Raw genomic sequence first — 24,091 nt, 5'->3', positions numbered from 1 at the left:
GAAAATTACAAGTTGGTGTCATAGCATGTGATTTTTTTTTTTTTTTTGCATTCTGAATGTATGAGGTCCTCGTTTCCAATACCTAAACCAATAACCCCTGGGAAAGGGTTTGCTTGGGCACGTCAAGCGTGCCAAGTCTAAGCAGAAACTGTCCCTGGAGTTTATTTTTTTCTCCTGGAAAAAGCCTTTGGCGCCTCTTAATTCCGCGTTAGCTTTACTGGCGAGGCGATGATGACGGATAGTTTAGCGCTGTCAGGTGTGCGGTCGGCACGCGATCAGTTGTCACTCCGTAATTGCTGTGGAGCTTTCGGAGAGGGCCTGCCGGAAAAGAGCTCAATTTCCGAGGTCCCCCCTCCATTCATTTACTGTAACTAGTCAATTACCTTCATGATAGGCAGCGATGATTTAGGGTGGGGATCGGGGCGATGGCTGCCGGATGAGGCACGGTGCACCGAAGGAGGAGGGGGTAGGAGGAGAGCCCGCCGAGGTGCTGTAAATATGCCTGACACTACATTAATTGCTCTTATCTTCTAATGGGCCTCGTAAATCTACCTGACAAAACCAGTTCCCCTTTACTGTATAATGCAATCTGCCTCGCGATTTGTATTGATATTTTCCTCTGTCAGGGAATAAATGGTACCATTGATCACTGAATGACAGCTCTCAGCCTTCAGGCCAGGTGTATGTGTGTGTGTGTGTGTGTGTGTGTGTGTGTGTGTGTGTGCGTGTCTGTTGGTGTTTTTTTGTATGTGTATTTATGTGTGTCAAAGGGTATGCGTGTATGAGTGATTAACAGAGTGCATGCGTGCATGTACGTGGGTGCATGTGCGTTTGTACCTGTGTATTAGTGCATGTGTGCATTTTCGCATATGTAGGTGAGTTAGTGCGTGGACTCATGTTTGCGTGTGTCTATGTGCATGCATATATGTGTACTCAGCTGTGTGTGTTTGAGAGTATATGTTGAGAGTACATGTTTGATGGTTTTAATATCAGGTTTAATTAAGGTGCTTTATCAGCTCATATTGAGTTGTCTCACTCACAATTAAAAACTCACAAGATGCCTAAAGTTTCTGTAATTATACATGGCATATTCTCAGTGCTCTGCATTTTATTATTATCCTGTCACATTCTTGACATTAGCAATAATATCAAAACTGCAGTCCTAAGTCCTGGGATTTCTAGCCTTTGTCCAGTAAATAAAATCATGAAAAAACCTAGCAGGTGGGAGTGAAGGTCCTGCCTCTGGATGTTTCTATCCCAGCATGCCCCATTCCAGCTGGGGGAAAAACGGGACGTTGGCACTGCCAGCCCGGCGCTCTCAAGTGGAAAGAGCAGTTTGCTGGTTCAGCAGAATCCAGTTGTTCCCCAGGTGTCCGTAATAGCACTGTCGGCAGGAAGCAGACGAGAGCAGAGAACATTCCCCGGGGATTCTGGGATCTGATCAGTCGAGCCGGAGCTGGAGTTAGGCCCCGCTCTGAAGGGTGCACGCTACATGCTTACTCTTAAACAGCTGGTTGGCTCTCTCCCCCCGGCACCATTACTGCAGTGGCTCCTTATTACAAGCCTTAATCACTGTGATTATTGTCATCATCATCATGTCCCCTTTTTGCCCCTATGGAAAATTCACCCAGATTTTTCAACAGCATAAGCAATGCTGTTTGAAACAAAGAGGTGTTGTAACTGAGCCAGTGTAGGGATATGACACAAAGCTATCCTTTTTGAGAATATGGCCATCTAACATGACATGTCCAACATCATTGCAAAAAAGGCTTGGAGTGAAACCCAGATAGGCTTTTTTTGTGCACCTTGACCTAATTTCCCTAAAGGAGAAGACAGGTGTGCACCTGTCCATTGTTTGGGGGCGGGGGGCAGGATGCGACTGGTGACCCAGATACTCCCTGAGTAGTAAAGTAAAGGAGGCCGCAGATGGGCCCGTGAGGTGTCTTGCTGTGCCCACAGTGGGGCCGGGGGCTGTTGCTGAGAACATGCACTGGCATGTTCGTGTCGGGATGACAGGAGCCCAGACTGGGCCCCAGACACCTGCCGCAGGGGGCTGTGGGCCTGCCGGTCATGATCTGCACAGGCAGGGTTATAATTAACAGCGCTGGTAAGCTGCGAATCCCCCGTGCGTTACGCCTGGCCGAGCATTCTCTGTCAGAAAGCAAGATGTTTTTTTTTTCCTTTGATCAGACTGCCTAGCATGAATAATCGCGTTAACTTAACAGCGGCATCTCACCTGGGACTTGAACCCGCAACCCTCATGTCGCTTCTTTGCATCCGACCGCAGCCACTGTCAGGTGGTTTAGCTTGTTGACAGCCCCAGCGGTGTGTCACCGCGTCAGCAAATTCGTATTTCTCCAGAAGTGCAAGCCCCACGCCGCCAGGGGAATTCCCAGGGATCTATTCCAGGGCCTGCTCTATTGGTTTTTCCCAGGTAGCCACAAGTGATGGGGTGATTCCATACATCTGTATTGACTCCTATTGGCACCCAGGGATGACCGGTCCCATTCAGTGATCAGTGACATAGAACAAGGTCGTAGAAGGGGCATGTCACAATGGCAGGATAGGTATGGCGTGTGTGTGTGTGTGTGTGCATGTAGTATGTGAGAGTTCGTGTGTGCGTGGTGCGTGCGTGCGTGCGTGTGTGTATGTGTGTGTGTGTTTATGTGTGAGTGTGCTCGTGTTTGTACGTGTGTAAATATGTATATCACAACAGCGCATGGCAAGGAAGGAGATAGAACGAGGAGCTGTTCATATGTGACAGACGAACATTAAAGACACGCGCTGGGAGAGAGAGGGAATGAGCAAAGCCGTGTCCGGCCAACGGTTCAGGGCCGCCATCGCTCTCTGACAGGAGTCCCTCTCCGGAGAGGGGAGGGCGGGGGGGGGGCGCGACGCAGCTAAACGCCCGCCAAATGAAAACAAATGGGAGGCCGACCTTTTCCCGCGCGAAACGCAGCTGCAGCCATGAATCATCCGCTGTCATAAATCCTCGGGCCGGAGCCGCCGTGCGCCCCGGGGTTCAATAATGCGTCTGCGATGCTGTGTGCTACACCGGGTCACATGACCGGCTCTCCCTGTCTCTCAAGCTGCTTCGACGCAAGTCAAACCTCATGACTGACAGCAGAGACATCGACGTGTACGTTCGATGTCAATGCATGCAAGCTATCGAGCAGAAGAAAGCACCTGATAAAATTAGCTAGTTACACAGAATGCTGTACTGTAAGAGTCTGCAGTAGTGTATCCTTTTATATATAAGTACTGTATATCCGCTTTTCCTTCCCTTTGTATTTATTGTAGTGGTACTTCATTAGTCCCAGCTCCTTTAAATTCAATATGCTTTACTGGCATGAAATACGTTCTGTAAACATTGCCAGAGAGTTTAGTAAAGAGTCTGTAAAAATAAATCATTTACACATAAGTAGTATAAATTCAATATAATCACTGGTTTTAATGGTGATAAAAGTGCAGACGTTTTCTGTCCTTCTCTCTCTCCCAGACTGTGCGGGCTGTAAGGAGGAGATAAAGCATGGCCAGTCCCTGCTGGCCCTGGAGAAACAGTGGCACGTCAGCTGCTTCAAGTGTCAGACGTGCGGCATCGTCCTCACGGGGGAGTACATCAGCAAGTACGTGTGCATTTCCTGCTGAGGCCACACCTCCTCGGGATGAGCTTCCTGTTCCTGAGGTTTAACCTCCCGCTCCACCTGGGTCACACCCATAAACTGAAGAGCCTTAGTGTTGTTTTAGCATTGTTACTGATTTATGATATCTTTATACAGAGAGTTCACCTCCTCTTCAAAACACATTTATAAATAAGCTGTACATACTGTACCATCCCAGATAGCCTGTGATTTTATCTTAATGTTGCTCCTACAATGTGATTATATTCACATAAATGATTTAGTGATATTTGGCATGGCTGCACTTCTTTGGCAGCAAGTCCTTTGTTTGTCCTTGTTGAACGTTTAGAATATTTATGGATATTTTAATCATTGACTTGTGTGTTTTGGTCCCTTTTAGAGATGGCATTCCATACTGTGAGTCAGATTACCACGCCCAGTTTGGAATTAAGTGTGAGACCTGCAACAGATACATCAGTGGAAGAGTGCTTGAGGTGAGACAAAGACCAGACACTTACATTGGTGCCAACACACAGGGTCTCTGTAATCTGATCTGTGTTTCTCACATGATTCAGCAGTCACCAAGATTTACCTTGTAAACTGACCATGGAAATTAATATGTGGACATTCTTTTCACATGAATGTTATTGATGTGTTTTTTGATTGATTAATGAATGATTGATTGATTGATTCTTTGGTTGGTTGGTTGATTGATCCCCTGTGGTGTGCCGAATTGCCTGCAGTTCAATGAAAGACTCCTTTTTTTCCCTAAAGGCAGCAGCCCTGTGAAAACACACCCAGGTTCTCTGCTTCTTGTTCTGATTTCTGTCTGCTATCCAAGGAAGGGGTTTTCATTGTGTGGAGTCTCTAAATCTGTGTTGTCTGTAGTGCTGAGACTTTAAGAGTGATGGCGAGGACTTTCCATTTGTCCTTTCCCTTCTCACTCCAAGATCACCTCCTTCCAAGCCCTGCACCTTGGCTTTCCTTCTTCTTTCTGCTTCCCCTCTCTCTCCCTCTACCTCCTCAAACTCCCCCCTCCATCTCTCCTTCTCTCCCTTTTTCACAGCTGCTCAGTCTGTCTCCCCAGCTTTAGGGTGGGCCTCCTCTGGCTCTCTCAGCTCGGATCGAGAGTGATTGGTCTGTGCTCCTGGTGTCCAGCAGCATTTATCCTTGCTGCCCTGGTGGAGTGGAGCTGGAGGCATATCAAAGGCAGAGAGGTCACTGCGACAGAAGCTGGCCGGCGTTTCACACTCATTAGCCCTCAGTGGTCTGAGGGGACGCGGCCAGTGACTGTGGCCGCAGCGTTTTTGCTCACCGGACCATTCCAGCTTCGCAAGCTTTCGTTCCAGCTCATCCTTCATTATTTACACGATCCTTCACCGCAGGGTTAATTGACTAATTGGGTTTTAATTAAGCAGTCAGTGCTGCGATGGGATTGGTCTGCAGTGGCGTTAGCCGGGGGGCTGAAGGTCACCCTCCGCACCTGGCTAGTTTCTGCTGACAGCGCAGAAACGTCGTACGTCTGCGACGCGGCCAGGTGAAGCCAATTAGGAGAGCAGAGAACCACGGCATTGAAATAGGGCAGAGAAAAAGAAACAGGAAAAAAACACATACAAAAAAGATCAAAGACTAAATGGGGGAGGAAGGGGAGCGTTTTGGGGTTTGGAGAGAAGAGGAGGATAAAACTGGCTTTTGAGAGCGCGTTCTCTCAAATGCGCAGAAAGCCTCTGCAGAAGTTGAAAAGGGGAGAAGACAAAGGACAGGCTGCCCCTGTGATGAGAGAGGGGGGAGAAGAAAGAGAGATAAAGTGAGAGAGGGGGCCAGAGAGAGAGAGACTGAGCAGAGAGGAGGAAGATAGTGAGAGAGAAGGAGAGAGAGGGAGGAGAGAGGGGGAAGTAGAGAGAGGGGATATGAGGAAGAGAAAGAGTGAGTGGAGAGGGAAGAGATGGGGGGAGGATAGAGAGAGATGGAGGCTGTGGCATGACTTCCTGTCTCTGAGCCAGGGCTAAAATCAGCTGCTGAATCCCGCTGTCTCCCCTGCTCTCCCTGGGGAGCCTGCTTCGGCAGGGCAGGGATTTTTTTTTTCCCCTCTCGCATAAAACCGTCTTCTTCGGCCGAGTCTGGCAGCGTGCGGTAAATCAAGCTGCTCGTGTTGCATGGTGAGAGCAGGAAGAGGAACCCGGGGGCGGCTGAACAGGAGGAGGGACCTATCCTGAGAGAGAGAGGGAAACCAAACGCCAGCAATCGATAGTGTCCAGAATCCTTCCTCCTGGCCCAGGCCGCTGCTGTTTCAGTAAGCAGTCTGGTAACCGTTGGGGAGGAAAGCAGAGGCCTCTTCTGTCTCTTTGATGATCTCTGTGCCTCCGAATGTCCAGCTCCTCCCCATCCAGTTACCCCCAGCTGACCTCACACCTTGGGAGCGCCCGCTCTGTGTGTTGACAGCTTGTCAGCTTTAAGCGGCCTCTTGGCTGGCGCCTCCCCCCCAGTGATGGCTCACACCTGCTGGAGCCCCAGCACCTCGTTATCAGAGCTCCGCTGTATACTCAACGGTAGATCCAAGAGCAGTGTCCTCAGTCCCGATCCTGCTCCTAATCCCTTCCACTGTATTAAGCTGAAGCTGATCCAGGATCAGTCGTAGGGGGCAGAGTATGTTAACATCATTATCAGACAAGTGGTGGAGGAGGAGGAAGAGAGAGTGGAAGAAAAAAATGAGGTGGGACGAGAAGACGAGAAGGGGATGGTGAGAGAGAGGCAGGGAGGGAGAGTGAGAGAAAGGGGTCAAGGACAGAAAGAGTGGGGGGGGAGAAGACCAAAGAAAGGATGAAAGAGACTAAGGGTGTAAGGGTGAGGGTGGCGGAGAAGCTGGTGGAGAGAGAAGGTGAGGTGGTGCAGAGAGAATAGGTGAGAATAAAAACAATAAAGTAAGTGGAAGATATAAAGAATAAGTTTAAAGGGAGTGTAAGGGGGAGGGACATGCAGTTAGGAACAGAAGGCAAGATAGCGTAGAAAAGTTGGCGGTGCAGTAGTGAGTGGCTGTGGTATGGCGCTTACCCTCTTAGGGGTGTCATTTACTGGGAGACAAGGTGTCAGCAGTTAGTCTGAGCCCTATCAGACAGACTCCTATCAGCAGACCCTTGCCATGCCAGTGCTCTCTGAGGTTCTCAGGGCCTCCCTCCACAAGCCTGTTTATAGCTACTCACTGTCCATGTGCTCTTTTATCTCCACATCCTGTTCTGCCTTAAACAGTGGGATGCCACATCTCTGGCCACCCATCACTGACAGCTGTCTGAATCTAACGCAGTTAAATCAGCTCCCAGAGCAGACATCAATCTTATGACTACCTCAGCCTGAGCTGGAGCTTCCTCAGCACCCACGTGTCGTCAGCAGCTTTCCTGTAGTTTGTGAGCAGCGTTCCCTCACTACTTGCTGCTCACATTTGTTGTCCATTCGCTAAGAAAATGTTTGCATGATATGTGCGCTGTCTCCACCCTTCGGAGGCATGAGATGAAAAACCGGGAAGGACCCGAGCGAGGGCCAGGAGTTTACCTTTTGGTCGAGCTGCAAGATGTTAATCAGCGCTGAGAATACAGGAGCTGCATTCCTTCCTGCCTCTCCAGGTTTAATGACATGCCATTAAAAATAACGATGGCTGCCGTCCCGACCGCAGCCGAGGAAGCGGCCGGGCCTTTAAAAAACAGGAGACGAGGGAAGCTCATGGAAACCATACCTCCGCTCCTGGTTGTTCTCCTCCAGGAGGCCCGTAAAGGAAGTCGTTAAAAAAAGGCCTTACAACGCCCCGTCATGATGTCAACCCGCCGCTAAGATCCCCCTGCACAGGGGGTTTTGAAAACAAGGGTCGCAATCTGTACCTAATGGGTTAGGTAAAAGGGCTGCGTTGTGATGGCAGGACCTTCCATTGTGTACGACTGTCCAGTAGTGTGATATTACCAGAAGTCAAAATCACATCCATCCATGTCCTCTTTAAAGGTGTGTTACACAGTGCTGAGTGGTAGATAGCGTGTTAGAAAAGAAACAATTTAAAAGGTCCCTGCACCTTTTCAGCCACTTCATAGAAGTGTATTGATATGTGAGTAGAACACTAAACCTACCTTTGAACAGCCATTCTTAAGCAAGAGGCAGAACAAAATGTGAAGCTGCATATGGCAGTATTTTAAGTCGCTTGAGTCTTGAGATCTATGGGAGATTAATGCAGAGAGGAACACTTTGCTCTTTGCTTAAGCTGCCTGGAGTCTTCTCTCTGCTGTCTGGGCTGTGACCAAGTGGAATGATTCATGCCCCAAACGGCCGCCCTGATGGGGACAGTCAACACTATTTACCATCAGGGAAGCTCTTGGGTTTGAATGATCTGTTTATGAGCCACACTGAGGTCAGAAAAATGAGACGCCAAGACTATATGCAGACTTATAAACATTCTCTTGTCATTCAGAAATGCTCTTTCGCATCTGGTGCGAGCACCTTGCAGCAGGGTTTTGCCAGAGTTTTCACTGTAGGACCCAACAAGAGGAGTTTCTGTGCCCCGTCCCAGGTTCTGAAAGCAAATAAAAAGCAGGCGTATAAAGAAAAATTCAGTTATATAAACTGAGTAAATATAGAGATAAATAATTAATAATGTTGAAACCTTTTTAGCTCTTGGAAAGCCTAGTACGCTCATGGCCTGAATCAGACTTGTTCCTTGTTCATAACTGCATGGGATCCACTTTGGGTCATTACCCATAGTACTTTTATCTTAGAAAACCAACCACTGATCCTGTGGGGCAGGTGAAAGGGTACCCTCTTCTGGCGGTGGTGAGAAACACTAATCTCCAGGAAATATCCACAGAAAAACTTAACTCAGATGGTGAGCTGTGAGTTGCCAGGGAAAAAAAGGATTCACTTTCATATAGATGAATGACTAATACAAAATCACAACAGTGTGAGTCCTGTCACAAGAACTATTACAGTAAGAGATGCCGTTTCAGAGGGTCAGCGGGAAGCCGGCAGTTACAGTGGTCACGAATCTGATTAATGGTGCTGATTAAAATCATTCAGACAACTTCAAACATGCTGAGCTGGGAGGTGCATTAAAATGTATTCAGGCTCCATGCCATCAGATGCCTAAAAATAGTTGCCTTTTTAATGTGCTGTCATCCTGGCTGAAGGCGCACAGGTTTGACAGCCCAGAGCAGTGCAGCTGGAAGTGGGAACTTCTCATTCTCAAGTAAAGTAAATAGAGGAGTGCTGCATTTTGACATGAATCAACATGTCAGCAGCACCATGCTCTCTTAATGAAGCTGTCCACTGTGCTCCTTCAGTTAAAAGGCACGGGCATTGGGTAATCTGAGACCATGAGAGCTTTGCAGGTTTTAGAGCTGATATTACATTACATTACATTACAATCATTCAGCAGACACTCTGATCCAGAGCAGCTTCCAGCACAAAAGAACAGAAGTGTATCCATCCATGATATGACAGAATACAATAGTCTTGAACAGAGCTGAAGCAGGACAAAAACCAGCAGACTCTACAGCTTCCTAAGTGTGGAATGGCCCCTCTCACGTTTAAATATTTTCGCAAAAGATTCAAATGGCTGTGTTTGTATTAATGGCCCGGCAAATGTAGCTGCTCACAGTTCTGGAGCCGTGCCCTATTGCTTCACGCCACGCCGTGGCATGCAGTTTAAGTGCAGGAGCAGCGCTCGGCGGTATTGTGGTCCACCTGGAAATTTAAACTGTCTCTTTCCATCTCTTGAAACGCCTGCCTTTGATTAATAGGAGAGCAGTAATGTAGAGCTGCTGTGAGGGTATTGGATTTTTTACCGGAAGTTCATGGGCTCACATCTCAGCTGGGCATTCTTGAGGAAAGTGCATGCCTCAGTCTACCTATTTACAGCCTGCAGGACTGCATCCCTCCAGGACCTGAGTGGAGTACTCCATTACCAGCCATTTACAAAAGAAACAATGTGATTTATGGAAACAGGGAAAGAAAAATAATTAGTCTCCAAAAGTATAATACAATATACTATAATATAGTTCATATCTTGGTCCGTTCTGTCTCACTGTGTCTGCTGTATTTAACGTAATGTTCCTGATCATTTTATTGACCCAGTGGGATCACTTCATGAATTAGACATGTGCATGAATTTACTCTTCCTGTGCTAAGTGAAGGGTGGGATGTTAGTGAGGGTTGTTAGGAGAAGAGACCGTAACAAGATGATCCACAATGTAAGTAATTACTGAGATGCAGTATAAAAGACATAAAAACGGAGTCTGTTAGCAATATTCACAGAGGCCTTGAAGGTGTGGGTTGCATTTAAACTGTTACCGTCTGCCATTTCAACCATTCATCATTTGCATCTTGAATCTGTAGACAAGCACTTTGAATGTATTTGTGAGTATCCTAAGTGTTTTAACAAAAATTAGCTTTTAAACCGCTGTTTTCTCTCCCTGCAGAGGACTCTGCATATTTACATTGGCAGCTGTTGTTTTACACATTACATTAGTCTCTCTTCTCTTCCTCTGTGTCCGTTTCTCAGGCTGGAGGAAAGCACTACCACCCCACCTGTGCTCGCTGCGCCAGGTGTCACATGATGTTCACGGAGGGCGAGGAGATGTACCTGACAGGTGAGCGGGACACAGGTGCCAGGGCCATGCCCTGTCGTTAGTGGTGATCAGGTCTGGACCTGAGTTTGGAGGGGCGTGCCTGTCCGATTGCTGTTATCCAGCAGAGTTTAAATAGGTGAAAGATGGTTTTCAATGTAGCATTATCTGGCAAGCAAAAACCTTGAACTTCAACCTTGAACTTCTGTTGTTGGACAGAATTGTGTGTGAATTGATTGTGAGCCTCGACAGGTCTTTGCATTCTTATATATTGCAATGGTAACAGATTAAATAATATATTGCAGTATATTATGCAAGCACTATGCCTATCACCTGTTATATTGCTGAGCCCTCATCATCTGGTTACACAATACTTATGGTTGCAGTAGGGACTTATTGTTCCTTACTTTTTGGTATGATCTCAATATGAGAGCTCAGGAGGGAGAGAGTATCTCTACTGTGAAATTCACAAAATTATTCTGTTGGATTTTAGTGTCAGCATTTGAATGCTGCTCACCAACAGTTCAACACCTCCTCTGGATACAAACACAGGTCCAGATGATGCTGATTGACACTCAGCATGTTGGCGTATGAAGCAAGTTTAGCCATCTTTCAGGAGTCTGTTTCCCAATGGGAAGCAAGCGCCCATATGAGCGTTATCAGCTGTGTGAAATGCTTCAGGGTGAAGTTATTAAAAAGTGAAGTGAGCCAAATGACGCTATAAATCTTTAGTGGGCGAAGTCAGAGCCAGAGGGGAGGGAGGCCGGCCAGCCAGGGTCAGGGTGGGACGAAGGATCACAGTGTTTGGACTGTCTCCTCCCATTGCAACAGAGTTTATTTCTCTCTCAAAGGGAGAAAACATAGCCCATATGCAGGGAGAGTGAAGTTTTTTAAAAAACCCATTTGACTTGCATGCGCTCCTGCCCCGGGAGATTGCTCTGACCATTTTTGCTGCACCAGATGTAAGTTCAGCAGAATGTATTGACTTAGGCTCGCTATCCTCAAAGGTTCAACTCATAAATTATTTGTCTTTCTCCCCCTGTATCAAAGGCTGTTTTTATTATTGATGAATGGAATATTGAACACGTGCTCTGAACATGGGTGATATTATTAACAGGGTTCAGTTAGGAAGGTCAACACAGAAGGGTAAGGAGGGCTTTGGGATTAAACCTCTACTGGGGTGGTGCTCCTTTAGGCAATTTACTTGCACTTGCAAATTCCATGCACAGCTTTGGAAAAGATTTATGTTATCAATAACAGCTGTAAATTAACTTGAAAATTACATTTTATTTGAAATGTTTTATAATTCCATTGGATGAATGCCAAAGCAATTATTGTGGTATTGAGCAATCATTATACAGTAGGAATGGTACAAATCATTTTGCCCCCTAAAGGCAGAGAGAAGACCAAACAGCTCACATAAGCAATGTCAAAAGCTTTATAAAATCTCACTGTGTCCTTATGGGAAGAGAAATCTCAGTCATGGGGAACTCTGGCAGCATTTGTGTCTCTCTTTTCAGTACTCCAAGTGCTTCTTCTCACAGATTGGATGTCTCTCGTGAGCATTCCCTTTTTTAAAATAGAATAGGAAAGTAAGCAAGAGACAGGGGAAGGGAGGCAGGCTGTAAACCCAGCCTCAGGCCCCCTTCCTGAGAGTGCAGGCGTCCCTGGCTGTGCCTGATGCTAACGCATTCCTGAGAAGCAGAGACCTTCCAGCGCATGCCTGCTCATCAGGTGATACGAGCCAAGGGTGAAGCCAGGAACACGCTGAACAATTTCAGCCTTGATTCAGCCCCAATTTCGGACTCATCAAGATCATTATCGCCACCAACTGTGCTCAGAACACCAAAGGAATGCTTGCTGAAATCACGACAGAGAATGCTTTGTAGTGAGTCAGGTTGTTTCCAGATACAATAATTGCTTCTGCGGCCCTCTATGCTAATTCATTTCCTGGAAAATTAGGAGATTATCTCATAGCGTGTGTCAGCGCTCATAGCTGATCTTACGATAGCAGCTGACAGCAGCCAGTGAAAAATGACCATCGATGTAACCAGTCTTTCTGCTGCTGTGTCTGGCAAGCAGTGGTTTTCCAGTAGCTATTTTCTTAGCTATTTTCCGGTGAAAGCAGTTACTTTTCCTCAGTTCATCCTGTAAACAGCCAATTGTTTAAATTCTTACCTTGAAAACAAGTCATGCCCCCCCCCCAGTGTCTTGTGCACAGATGCTATTTTAAAAGTGAGTAAGTGCTTTTTGTGCAGGGGATCACCGTCCCTGGAGAAGCCGTATGGCACCAAACCAAAACTTACAAACAAGAGTCCTTAGCTGCATCGAGGTGGCCACACAGTTTCAAACACCCTGATACCAGTCTCCACGACTGTGATTCTACTACAGCCAGGCATTTTTAAAACAATGGGCCACATGCTCTAGGGCTTAGTGAGTATTGTTGCAGGCCAAGCAGTATCTTGTTTTGTCACTTCCTTCTGCAACAGCAAATCACAATGTTATGTCACAGTCACACTTCTTCTGTAAACATTTGCAGATGAATTCAGGTATATAATGAGCAAACATAACATGCTTGTCAGCTGTGTGATATGATTGTTGGGAATATGAGCTTGTAAGCATAAAGTTCAAATCCATGTTCGAATACCAGCAAGGACACTGCTTGTGTGTAAGATTAAGAGCACTTTAATTGAATTGAAATATGCAGCTATATAAGTGGACATTCTGTTAAAACATTTCACATGTTGAAACATTCTCAGTGCTGAAAGCATCTGTCCTTGCGAGTCCCAGAGCTGTCTTGTCAAGGCTGGTGATCTGTGCGCGTTGGCTGGCCTGGGTACAGTCTCCTCTCTTTTGCTTGTCCCTGTAGTATCTTCATCACAGGTCACTGCCAGGCCGTTTCGTCTGAGTGGGTTGTGTCTCCCCTGACTGTGGGAGGAGTGCAGCCACCCTGCGAGAAAGCGACTGCTGCCATAAACAGAGGGCACTCCCATGCCTGATCAGAACGAGCACCAGTGCATCATGGGATGGGAGGGGAGAGGCTCATCTGACACTTTCTTTCCCGCTGTCTGTGCTACAGGTTCAGAGGTGTGGCACCCACTGTGTAAGCAAGCAGAACGGGCAGAGAGGAAATTGAAGGTGAGAACCAGGGGTCGGCTGTGTTGTGCCTGTGGAAGATTGCAACTCTTCTTTGCAAATGTCTTTAATGAAGGGAAAAAATACAAAGCATTACAGTCTTGACATGTATTTTGGAGCATATGCTCACCCAGAATAAATTGTCTGTGTAGCTGAGCATAATTAGCTGTAGAAATGATACAGTCAGTCAGTAAGTGAGTGGCTTCATCAGAATCTAAATCCTGGCAGCTAATTTAATCACCATATTACTGGTTGTTATATACATATGTACATATATATATATAACAACAAGATCCACCAAAGTGCTTAACAGCACCTGCTCCTGCTCTTGCTAAGAGTGCATTCTAGTGACACTGCTGCCATATCAAACATGCCTCCTCATGTCTCCTTAAAACTGTATTGGTGACTTTGGAGCGCCACCCTGCAGGTGGACCCTGACTGTGTTTGCGCGCTTGTTTTCCGCAGCACAGACGCACTTCGGAGACCTCCATCTCGCCGCCCGGCTCGAGCATCGGCTCCCCCAGCCGCATCATCTGCGTGAGTACCACCGGCACCCGGCTCGGGCATCACACGGCCGGCTGCGTGCCCGCCGTTCTTGGCTGGCATCGCGGGGGTGGCGATGCTTAGGGCAGGAGCCGTCCCCCTCACCCCACGGCAAGATAACCAGCTCCCCGCTTCCAGCCTCTCTCAACCCTCCGTTTCTTTTTTTTGTGAACAATTGTACAATTGAACAATTTGGAAAACTGTATGCAAATGCAAATGCAGGGAATAGCACTCATACATACACAGAGTATATCACAAATGTAGCAGCAATTAAAGAATAAGAATGACAATACATAGTTGAGTATATGTAAAAAAAAAAATACATGTATATATATATATATATATATATATATATATATATACACATATATACATACACATACACGTGTATCTATATATACTGTATGTATATACACACACGCACACACATATACCCTGGGTAGGTTACAACAAATGACTTATAGCTTCTAAAAATTCGGTCCATTTCTTAATTGTAGTGGATTTAGCTCCATTTAATTTGGCTGTAGATCTTTCCATCAGAACAACTGAATGAAGGTGAGATAACCAAGTCCTAACTAAGGGGAGGTTAGGTGAAAACCAGGACTGTAGTATGGATTTTTTTGGAGGCAGTAAGGGACACTAGTCAAAATTTCCTATTTGACACAGACAGCGAGAGATCACAGTCGTCGTTAAAGTAAAAAAAGAACCCTCCGTTTCTTATCTCATGCCTTTCCCATTTAGGAAATGGAGGCTGAGTGTTACCGCTCAGAACGAGATTGTTCTTCTGAGAGGGGTGGTTGAAAGGGGGCGGTGTCTCTGCTTAACGCTCATCTGTCTTCAGCGTTTCATGTCAGAGCCTCTAACGGCGAACAGCAGAGGCACGGCTGGCTCTTTAAGGCTCGACCTTTCCGCATGTCTGATCTGTGATTCGGGGAAACAGCAGTGTAAGCAGGCGTGTTGTGGCGTTCTCGTTTCTGCTGCTTTGCAGAGCTGAAGGTCAGACGCAGACACCCCAGCGTGGTCACGTATGTACTGTTAACGCGGGAGGGTGGTTTAATGACTTCCTGTCGCTCACCCAGACGGCAGGATCCTGTGAGCCGGGATCATGCAAATTTAAAGAGAGGGGGGATGACACAACCGAGATAAACTAAGGAAAGCAGAAACATGCTGTTAAAGAGCCAGCGAGGGCTACGATTCAGGCTTCTGCCAGGTATAACCTGCTCCCTGTCGTCTGTGTTTTAGTAGTCTTCTCCCATCAGGCCCACACATGTGAAGTGGTACTTTATCGATGGTTGACACACATATGTAAATTTTAAACAGAGTGCTCTATCGGTGTCCCTGATTGGACAAGTCATCATCCGGGCCACTCCCTCTTCCCTCCATGTCGATCTCTGATCAGTGATCAGCTCATCCAGTGCGGGAGTGCTGATGTGAGATCAGCATGGGAGTGGTTCAGCATGAAGGCTTGCAAGCTTCCTCTCACACCTGCTCTTTGTCGTTTGTTTGTCTGTCTGTCCTGTCTGTTGTCCTTTTTCCAGGCCAAAGTGGAAAACGAGATCCTTAATTACAAAGATCTCGCAGCTCTGCCTAAGGTCAAAGCTATTTATGATGTGCAGCGGCCCGAGCTCATGTCTTATGAGCCCTATCAGAGATACACCTCCGATGACAGGCTAGAACGCTACAGCTATGGGGAGGTACCGAGACACCCAATCTCCTCTTATGCCCTGTGTGCATGTGACTCACACCCCGCCCCTGTATCTATATGCCACGCCCTCTTCCCTGCATACCACTCCCTCTTCTGGACCTACCCTACCCATGCTCTGCCCATACAGCTTGTGGTGGTGCTGTGCTTGTGCATACAAACAAATACACCACAGACAGGAATTGTATCTGCTCCAAATCAAGACCCGATTCTCATAAACAGTTCACTCGAAGCGAAATGGCCATGAATAATAAATTAACTTCCTTTGTAATTAACAGCGTAATCTCCAGTGCAATTAACCTGGTCTGCGCTTCAGTTAAAGACCCATTAGGCTGATACATGTGACCAGGCAAAGCCAAGAAAGTACGTGGATATCTGTGGTGCATTAGTGTGGTGTCTGTGTATGTCTGTATCAAACCATTTTGCAAAGCATCCTGCGAAATTATTGCACTCATCATGCTGCCCAATCATAAATTCAAGAGCCATGTATTGATAATGGGGATATGAAAGACTGTCAGTCAGAATTAACTGTCTCGGAAAATGATTTGAATTGTACAGACGGCAGAGCTGTGGAGAACAGGAACAGAAAAGCACACAGTGGTGTAGTGTTACTGTGCACAGCACGCTCTCAGCAGAGCAGTTTCGGCGGGGCGGACATCACTCACCTGGGTGTCAGCTCCGGTAGAACAGGTGGACGGTGGGTAAATAAAAGCTGCGAGGGGCGGCGCTCCCGCGCCCCGTGATGGAGTGCCCGCGGCGTGCTGTGAATCTCCCTGCCATGAGTTACAGCGACGCGTGGCAGATTCACAGGCTCTGTAGAGATGGATCACCCCGCCGCAGCTCAGACCCTGACTCCCGCTCTCTGCTTCTCGCTCTGTCTTCCCCGCAGTCCCTGGGCACGCTCTCTCCGTACTCGCAGGTAACTACCCCCCCCTCCCGCCCTACCCTCGGCTGAACGGGTGAGTGTGGTCTTCCAGAGGGGGGCCACCCCTGTGGTTCTCACTGTGTACCTCACTGAAGCACACCTTCAGATTTTCAGTGCCTACCTCATTTGAGCACACCTCCAGGTTATCAGTGTGTACTCATTGAAGCACACCTCCAGGTTATCAGTGCGTAACTCATTGAAGCACACCTCCAGGTTATCAGTGCGTACCTCATTGGAGCACACCATGAGGTTATCAGTGCATACCTGAAGAACCCCCTCACAAGTTTTATTCTGCAAAGACACATCAGTGAGTTACTGAGCTCCTCCGCTAATTCAGCACTCTGGACTGAGACACCTCTTGAGTTTACAAACGACTCCTTAGAACAAACTGCTGCTCTATTCTGATCTGTTCGCTTAGCAGGTTTTCTTCCTCATGGCCTACAGTTCTCTCCAAACTCTGGGCATAGCCTCACTGATACGCAGAGCTCCTGCTCCGTCAGTGAAACCTGTTCATTTGGCTCCTACTGTAATTCCTCAGCCTGTTGACCAGGCAGCTGAGCCATCTGTTTCAACAGCTCAGGAGTGGACAGTGCAGTAACGCAGTCAAATAGGATGCTGGGATAAGCGAAAAGAATTAATCAGAAATCAAAGGCTATTATACCCTCGTCAGACCACACTGCGGATTTGTCCAGATCTGAGCTCCACACTATGAGAGCACAGAACGGTTCATGCAGAAAAATTAATAGTGATACCAGCTGCCTTTGCATTTGGTATTGGACAGTAACAATGACAAAACACCCCAATTCCTGATTTGCATGTCAATACAGTGAAGCATAACAGAAAATCACTTCAGTATCACCTGGGCAAGCAGCCACAATATAGGCTATGCAATAAAATTAGACAGTGAAAGCAATATTTAGCTTGGGCTAGAAAAGAGCCATCACATCCAATGCCTGGAACAATCCACAGAAAGAAATATATCAATTAAATGTATTTATACTGCCTTAGGATATATGTGTGTGTGTGTGTGTGTGTGTGTGTCTGGCTGCTGTCCTGTTACACTGACCCTCCCTCTTGGCAGGATATCTACGACAGCATGGACCTGAGGCAGCGGCGTTCCTCCAGCCCTGGCTACATCGACTCGCCCACCTACAGCCGCCACGGCATGTCCCCCACCATGCCCCGCTCCCCCCAGCACTACTACCGCCCGGGTAAGTCCGGGGAGCACCCTGCCCCAATGCAGGACCCCTCGCCAGGGGCGGCCCGGCAGCTAGCAGTCCACTCAGAGGGCCAAGAAGTCCTGTTTGGAGAGATGTCAGTCATGCCAGACCGCAAACCTAGATGACCTGGGTTTTAGGATTGAAGCACAGTCCAGAGTGTCAGTCCTTGACTTCTACTCCTTTACTCTGTACCTATAATGTAAGTTTGACCTATACTCCTATAGGCTTCAGTTTTATAATTTTTTGCCCAGGCACCCACTCAGTCACACCTCATGCAACCCTCAGGTCCTCAGGACCCATCCATGCACCCAGGAGCCAATCCCCTGCAGCAGCCCCCAAACTCACTGCCCACATCCTCCCATCACATCACCCACACAGGCCTGCCATGCTGGGAGGCTAAGTGGAGGCCCACTGACTGTGGGCATAATACACTGCCGACACGGACAGCCCCATGAGCCCGTTCTCCCCCTCTCCAACATGGCCGCCCTGTGTAGAACTCACCAGTGTATTGCTGCAGGGGATTGCTCTGTCTCCCCACCATTCTCCCACTTAGCAACATGCCTCTCCTCTGGACATGAGCCCTGGAGCAGAACAGCAGAAAAAGGGGATCAGCCCTCAACAAACCTTAAAACAACTGGTTTGCTGAAGAGACAACCGGTTTGGTTGTTTGACCCCCATAGGAATTTTGGGGTCTCCAGGCTGGTAACTGGTGACAAGAGAGAAACGCAGACAGGCATTGTGCCAGGAAATGGCAATGGCTTTGTTTGTTTTTTCTTTGCACAGGTTGGCACAGTATGCATTTTTCTTACAGTATTTAAATGCATACTGTCCCCGGCTGGCTACTTAGCAAGCAGTAGCATATCTTTTTTTATTATTTGGGAGGGGTGGGGCAAGCCTTCACTCATGTTCTTGTTCTGTTGCTGTCATTGGCTGGGGTCTGACTGCAGGCACTGAGAGTGGCAGGAGCTCTCCCTTTTACAGTCAGCTCGATCCCAGATCCAGCACTCCTACTACGTACCAGGCACCCAAGCATTTCCATGTGCCAGGTAGGCATCCCGTCTTCGTCCCCTCGTCCTCTTCCCCATCCCGTGCCCCAAACCCTGGTGTTGCAGCACAGTGCGGACCTCTTGCATGGACGCGGGAGGCCCCGACCAATCAGCACCTCCCCTCCCTGCTCCCGCCCCGTCCTCTCTCCTCCTTGGCACTCCACCCGTTATCTCCTCATCGCTCTCTCACCCATCTCTCGCCATGGCCATTTCCCTCCTTATTTTGGTTGGTTTTGCTGCAGCTTCCTTGCCTCCTGGCAGTCAGGAGAGATTTCCGTGTGAAGTAGCCGCTTCTCGACTGTTTCTCTTCTGACTGAGTGACTAAGTGACCCTAGTTGCGAATGTGTTCCGTGTCTCTTTGGACATCCTGACTCGCGTACATGTGTAGTGTATACATTACAAAGCTCTACATTTCATCGACAGTGCCAGTTTTATTGTGCTGGTCCCACCATTACATCATCAAGACAGCATTTGCATAAATAGAGTACTCATTGACAGCTGAAGTGGATAATCTGTGTGATTGTGGTTACTGTGAGTGGGTAGCCACTGCACTGAGCAGAAAGACTGCACTATCCCCAGCTAGTCATGTGAAGCAGCTGACAATGTAAGATGCACCCATACAAAATGAATAATGTGATTGGCTGGTAACAATGTGGTATTGTACAGTAACTCAATTTAATGATTTCTACCAACTAGTAAATGTTTAAGGTATGATGCATTACCATTTGTTCCCAATAACCAATGTATGAGCTTCCGACAGCAGCCAATTGGGTTTTACATTACTGCTCAGGAAAATGTAATAATGTAGAAAATGATACCACCCAGTCTTTCCAGAGTCAAGGGACCATTACAGTGACAAAAAGAACAAAGTGAAATTTAGACTGAGTTCAAGTGGTATCAAAAATGTGAAATAGTGCCGGATAATGCAGTATAAGGGTCTAAGTATGTTACTTTAATTAAAATCAACCTAATATTGTAAATGACAGTATAGCAATAGAAAGTTAGAGTTTTATTGCTTGGTTATTAAGGCACCGTAAAAGAAGCTGCAACAATGAATTGAACTGTAACCTATGTAAGTCGCTTTGGATAAAAGCGTCTGCTAAATGAATAAATGTAAATGTAATTGGCAAGGTCTTTACACAAAGTAGTTTTCTCGATCTTAGATGATAAAGGTTGGTAGTAAATGGATATTTGCAGCAGGACCTTTGCAGAGAATAAGACTTTGAGTTGCTGAGCATGAGCACCCTCCCAGAGATTCCCAGAATGAACTTCTGTAGATACCCTCGTCTGCCTCGACTCTGGCCTTCCCTCACCCCGCCTCTATCCCTCCTCTCTGCCCCGCCCCCTTCCGCATCTGGGAACAGCTGGTCTCAAGGGTACAAGCCTGGAGGGAGGAGTACTCCTTAGAGGAGCCCCAGGTCTCCCCAAACTCAACAAGAATACAGATTGTTTTACCTTTGCTCTCTTTGAACACTGCAGAGATTCAAAACAAACATACTGTATCTTACAGTGAAACCAGCATCTCAGTATTTTTATAGCTGTTCCTTTTGAATATGTAAGAGGAGTTTGTTGGTTTTGTGAAAACACAAAACAACAATGCCTGTTTCGCTTACAGACTCTCCCAGGAAGAACCTCTATCAAATATCATATTCAAAACCAATAGTATGGGTGTATGAATGTACTATGTTTCCCTAGAGTAACATTTCTTTCATTGAGATGGGTGTGCACGACTATTTCCAAACAGTCTTACATGTTGGGATCTGTGGTTTGTGTGCTCCCTCCATGTTGTGTACAAGACTAACTCAGTAGGGGAGATAACTGTGAGCATCTGGCCCCATCCCTGAATAAAAGTCCCGCTCAACCTCCTCCCCCTCCTCCTCTCCTACTCCCTCTTTCCATGTTTCACATCTCCTCTCTCTTTGTTCTTTCTGTCCTCAGCAACAGGGGAACCCAACATCTACAGGAGGCCTCCCATCTATAAGCGCCATGGTACAGTGTGGCTGAACTGTCCCAGCCCGCCTCTCTTCCTCTGCCCCATGAGCCCCTGCTCTCTGCTTTTCTGTCTTTGAGGAGATTGTTGGAATCCAATGCAGTTTGCCTTGCCATCAAAGGGTTGAGCTTGGTTTGCTTTGTCTGAAGGATAGGTTCGCGGGTTTTCAGGATGACCGACACTGCCGTCCCATAGTCCTTTGGTGCTGCTTCGCCGGGTCACATGAGGGTTGTGAGCGAATGAAAAAGAGGCGTGGAACAGCCTCGATCCTTTAATGAAGTGTATTACATTGACATCATATTCTTCAGAGAGCATTGTGAAGAAAACAGCACGCGTATTGATTAAAAAAAATTATTTTATTGATTAACTCATCAAACACCTCGGCTATTTGAAGTGCATGACCCTCGGTGGTGGTATTTCCCAATGGGCTAAATAAAATCTCATCAATCATGGAGGACAATAAGTATGGATTGATGCGGTTTATGTTTTTAATTTGATCACTCTGTCCCACTCAACCCTCAGATCTATATTTGGCCTCAGCTTTATATCACGAATTGGCTACATTCAAAACATTTCTCTCCAGGCATCCACACACCTGCGCTAATGGAAAGAAAACTGCATGTCACTGTTTTGCATAAACTGAAGCAGATGAGATTCCTGGACGCTCTGCGGGCTCAGCCTCTGCCGTTTGCAGTGGAAATGAAACGGGGAGTGATATAAATGCCGGGCCAGGGCGAAGCCATGCTTCAGTTCCATGGTTCTCCTGCCCCTGCCAAAGAGGGCAGCACATGCCTTAGCAACACATAAGCCTATTGCACCAGGTGCAGTGGAAGCAATGCTCTCATGCCATCGTGGCACTTGTCCCTCTCAGGTACTTCAGGTGGGGAATCTGAAAACAATCAGCTGTAGTGCTGCCTCTTGCTTGTGCAAGTTAAGGCTGTGTTTTGTGCTAACATGGCGGCAGTGTAGCATAGTGGTTAAGGAGCAGGAATCGTAACTGAAAGGTTGCCGGTTCAATCCCTGCTGGGACACTGCTGCTGTACCCTTGGGTAAGGTACCTAACCCACAGTTGCCTCAGTAAATATCCAGCTGTATAAATGGATAACATTGTAAAACAACTGTAACCTATGTAAGTTGCTTTGGATAAAAGCGTCTACCAAATGAATAAATGTATTATGTGCACAGCATGGCTCCGCCCCATATGCGAATGTTCAATGGGATGTGAGAGCATTTTGGAGACATTTCCGTGCTTTAGAAATAGACTTGTGGGTCTCACACAAGGTGTCCACGTGCGAATAGGTCGCGTAAACTTCAAGTAAAAGCTTTTAGAGTGAATTGAGTTTGCTGGGTATCTTAGAGACATTAGAGCAGCACGCCCATGTAAAGAAATTACAACATATTGTCATGTGACATATTGTGTCTGTGTTTTTGTGTGTTAGCACTAGTGCTATCAGTTAAAGATGCACACTCCTCTTTCGACGTTGATATAGCAGCTCGTTCTGGAACGTGTGACGACACCTTCTTTTATGTTTGATACATTTCAGTCAATTGGATTGAGCTATCCAGTTCTGCTATCATAGGGAAAGAAGCAGGAGTGCATCTTTACCTGTGACCTGCATGTCATTGCGCGTGTGGTGTGTGTGTTCTGTGAGGTGTGACTGTGAGCCTTTTGTGCCGGTGTACATTACAGGGCTGAGGTCTCTGTGTGAGGGTGAACCACAAGGCTGGGAGGAAATGGTAGAATGTGTCTGAATTAAAAACACCAAACACACACACTAAAGTGGACCCAATCACATACAAATGCACCCGCATACAAACACAAACACACACACACACACACACACACACACACACACACACACAAACACACACGCACACAAATGCACACTGTCACAGATGCCATGCTCTCAATATATACAACAATGGCCATTCAGAGGCAAATGTTAGTAGGAGTCATAAATATGTATGGGGGCTTATGTCGTAGATTGTGCAAAATCCCTACAAAAGAGCAGCACACATGCACAATTCACACAGAGCTAAATCTTACACCATTCCACTGCTTGTCCTTTAGTAATTCTACAGCAGATATCAGAGCAGAGGAGAGCCTTATATGTGTACTGCCTGCTTCTCATGTATAATGTATACCCTCACAGTGCTCCTGGGTTGTCGCAGGAGAAAGTCATGGGCTTAGAGAGAAGCTGTTTGAAATGCCACACGAATCCCCTCCCAGCTCTGCAAAGAGCTATAGGTCACATCAAAGTGATAACCACGTAATGAGCAGGGAGCCAATATCAGTCGGCAGGCCATCAGGGGTACGATTTGATATCCATTAGGCGCACGCTCGAATGGAGGACCGTCTTTGTCCTCAGTCCCCAGCGGCAACAAGGCTCTGACTGTCTGGACACGCTAGTGTACACTCTTTAGTGTGCCGTGACAAAAATTACCCCTCTGACATTGACACCTGCGTTCTGCTGACTGCCGCTAAACCCTGAACGTCACCTCAAGAACACATTGCTATGCAGCGTAACCACCTCCCCCCAAGTCATATCAATCCCTTTGTGTGTTCCTAAATGCCCTTACATTTGACACCCGTGTTGGCCCTTATTCACCCACATCCGGGTGTTTAAAGACAATGATCATTGTGATAGACACACAATGAAGTCAGATTGCTCTTTTATGGGGTTCATATCTCCACCTGGACCACTGGCCTGTAATGTGCAATTAAAAGCCTTTGCTACCAATATGGAAGATGCAGAACATTTCCCACCATGTTCATTATGACAATCAGTAACAGAGGGGACTGATGAGCTAGAAAATACACTATCCATAGACTATAGTGGTTTTTATATGCAGTGACCCATTTAATAGAGAAAAGTATTATATTTCTTCCATGTTGGTACTACATCTGTCTCAGTGTGTTCTTCTCTTGGACTACCGATAATGTTCCCTTTTCTGTTTTTTTTTTTCTTTTTCTGTTACTTTTCACTTATAATTCTCTCCCTCCACCTACCGCTGTACTTTCCTTGGTCAACTGTTCACTCTGTAAGTACCTCTCCGCATCCCACGTCAGTCTGTCTGTTTCTCCGTCCCTCTGTCTGCCTGTCAGCCCCGCAGATGCCAGTCACAAGGAGTGCATCTGTGGTTTTTGTTCATTCACTTCAATCAAACGTCCTTTTGGATTTTAACACTTTCTTGGACACAGTTCATTTGCCTCTGTGTTTCTGAATATCCTGTTAAACAGACTTAACATGACTTGCTCCTACCAAGGCTGAAATGGGTTTTTCATTAATCAGAGATCTTATCCTTTTATTACA

At 46.9% G+C, this 24,091-nt stretch overlaps 1 protein-coding gene across 4 annotated transcripts in view; it reads left to right on the top strand.

Moving 5' to 3' along the window:
• The window catches only part of ablim3 (actin binding LIM protein family, member 3), an 89,949-nt gene that overhangs the window by 53,817 nt on the left and 12,041 nt on the right, over positions 1–24,091 (top strand). For 2 of the 4 annotated variants that reach the window (XM_036548995.1, XM_036548993.1), the window contains exons 5-14: positions 3,500–3,626; positions 4,021–4,114; positions 10,153–10,240; positions 13,296–13,354; positions 13,817–13,888; positions 15,433–15,588; positions 16,486–16,515; positions 17,603–17,732; positions 18,689–18,787; positions 20,726–20,776. In XM_036548995.1, coding sequence (XP_036404888.1) covers positions 3,500–3,626; positions 4,021–4,114; positions 10,153–10,240; positions 13,296–13,354; positions 13,817–13,888; positions 15,433–15,588; positions 16,486–16,515; positions 17,603–17,732; positions 18,689–18,787; positions 20,726–20,776 — 906 coding nt within the window. The remainder of the gene's footprint in view (positions 1–3,499; positions 3,627–4,020; positions 4,115–10,152; positions 10,241–13,295; positions 13,355–13,816; positions 13,889–15,432; positions 15,589–16,485; positions 16,516–17,602; positions 17,733–18,688; positions 18,788–20,725; positions 20,777–24,091) is intronic. The other 2 variants (XM_036548997.1, XM_036548996.1) reach the window with 2 other exon arrangements.

This window comes from Megalops cyprinoides, chromosome 16 (assembly GCF_013368585.1).
Source record: "Megalops cyprinoides isolate fMegCyp1 chromosome 16, fMegCyp1.pri, whole genome shotgun sequence".
Lineage (NCBI taxonomy): Eukaryota > Metazoa > Chordata > Actinopteri > Elopiformes > Megalopidae > Megalops > Megalops cyprinoides.
Note: the sequence above shows the minus strand (reverse complement) of the source record. Positions and strands in the feature narration are given on the sequence as shown.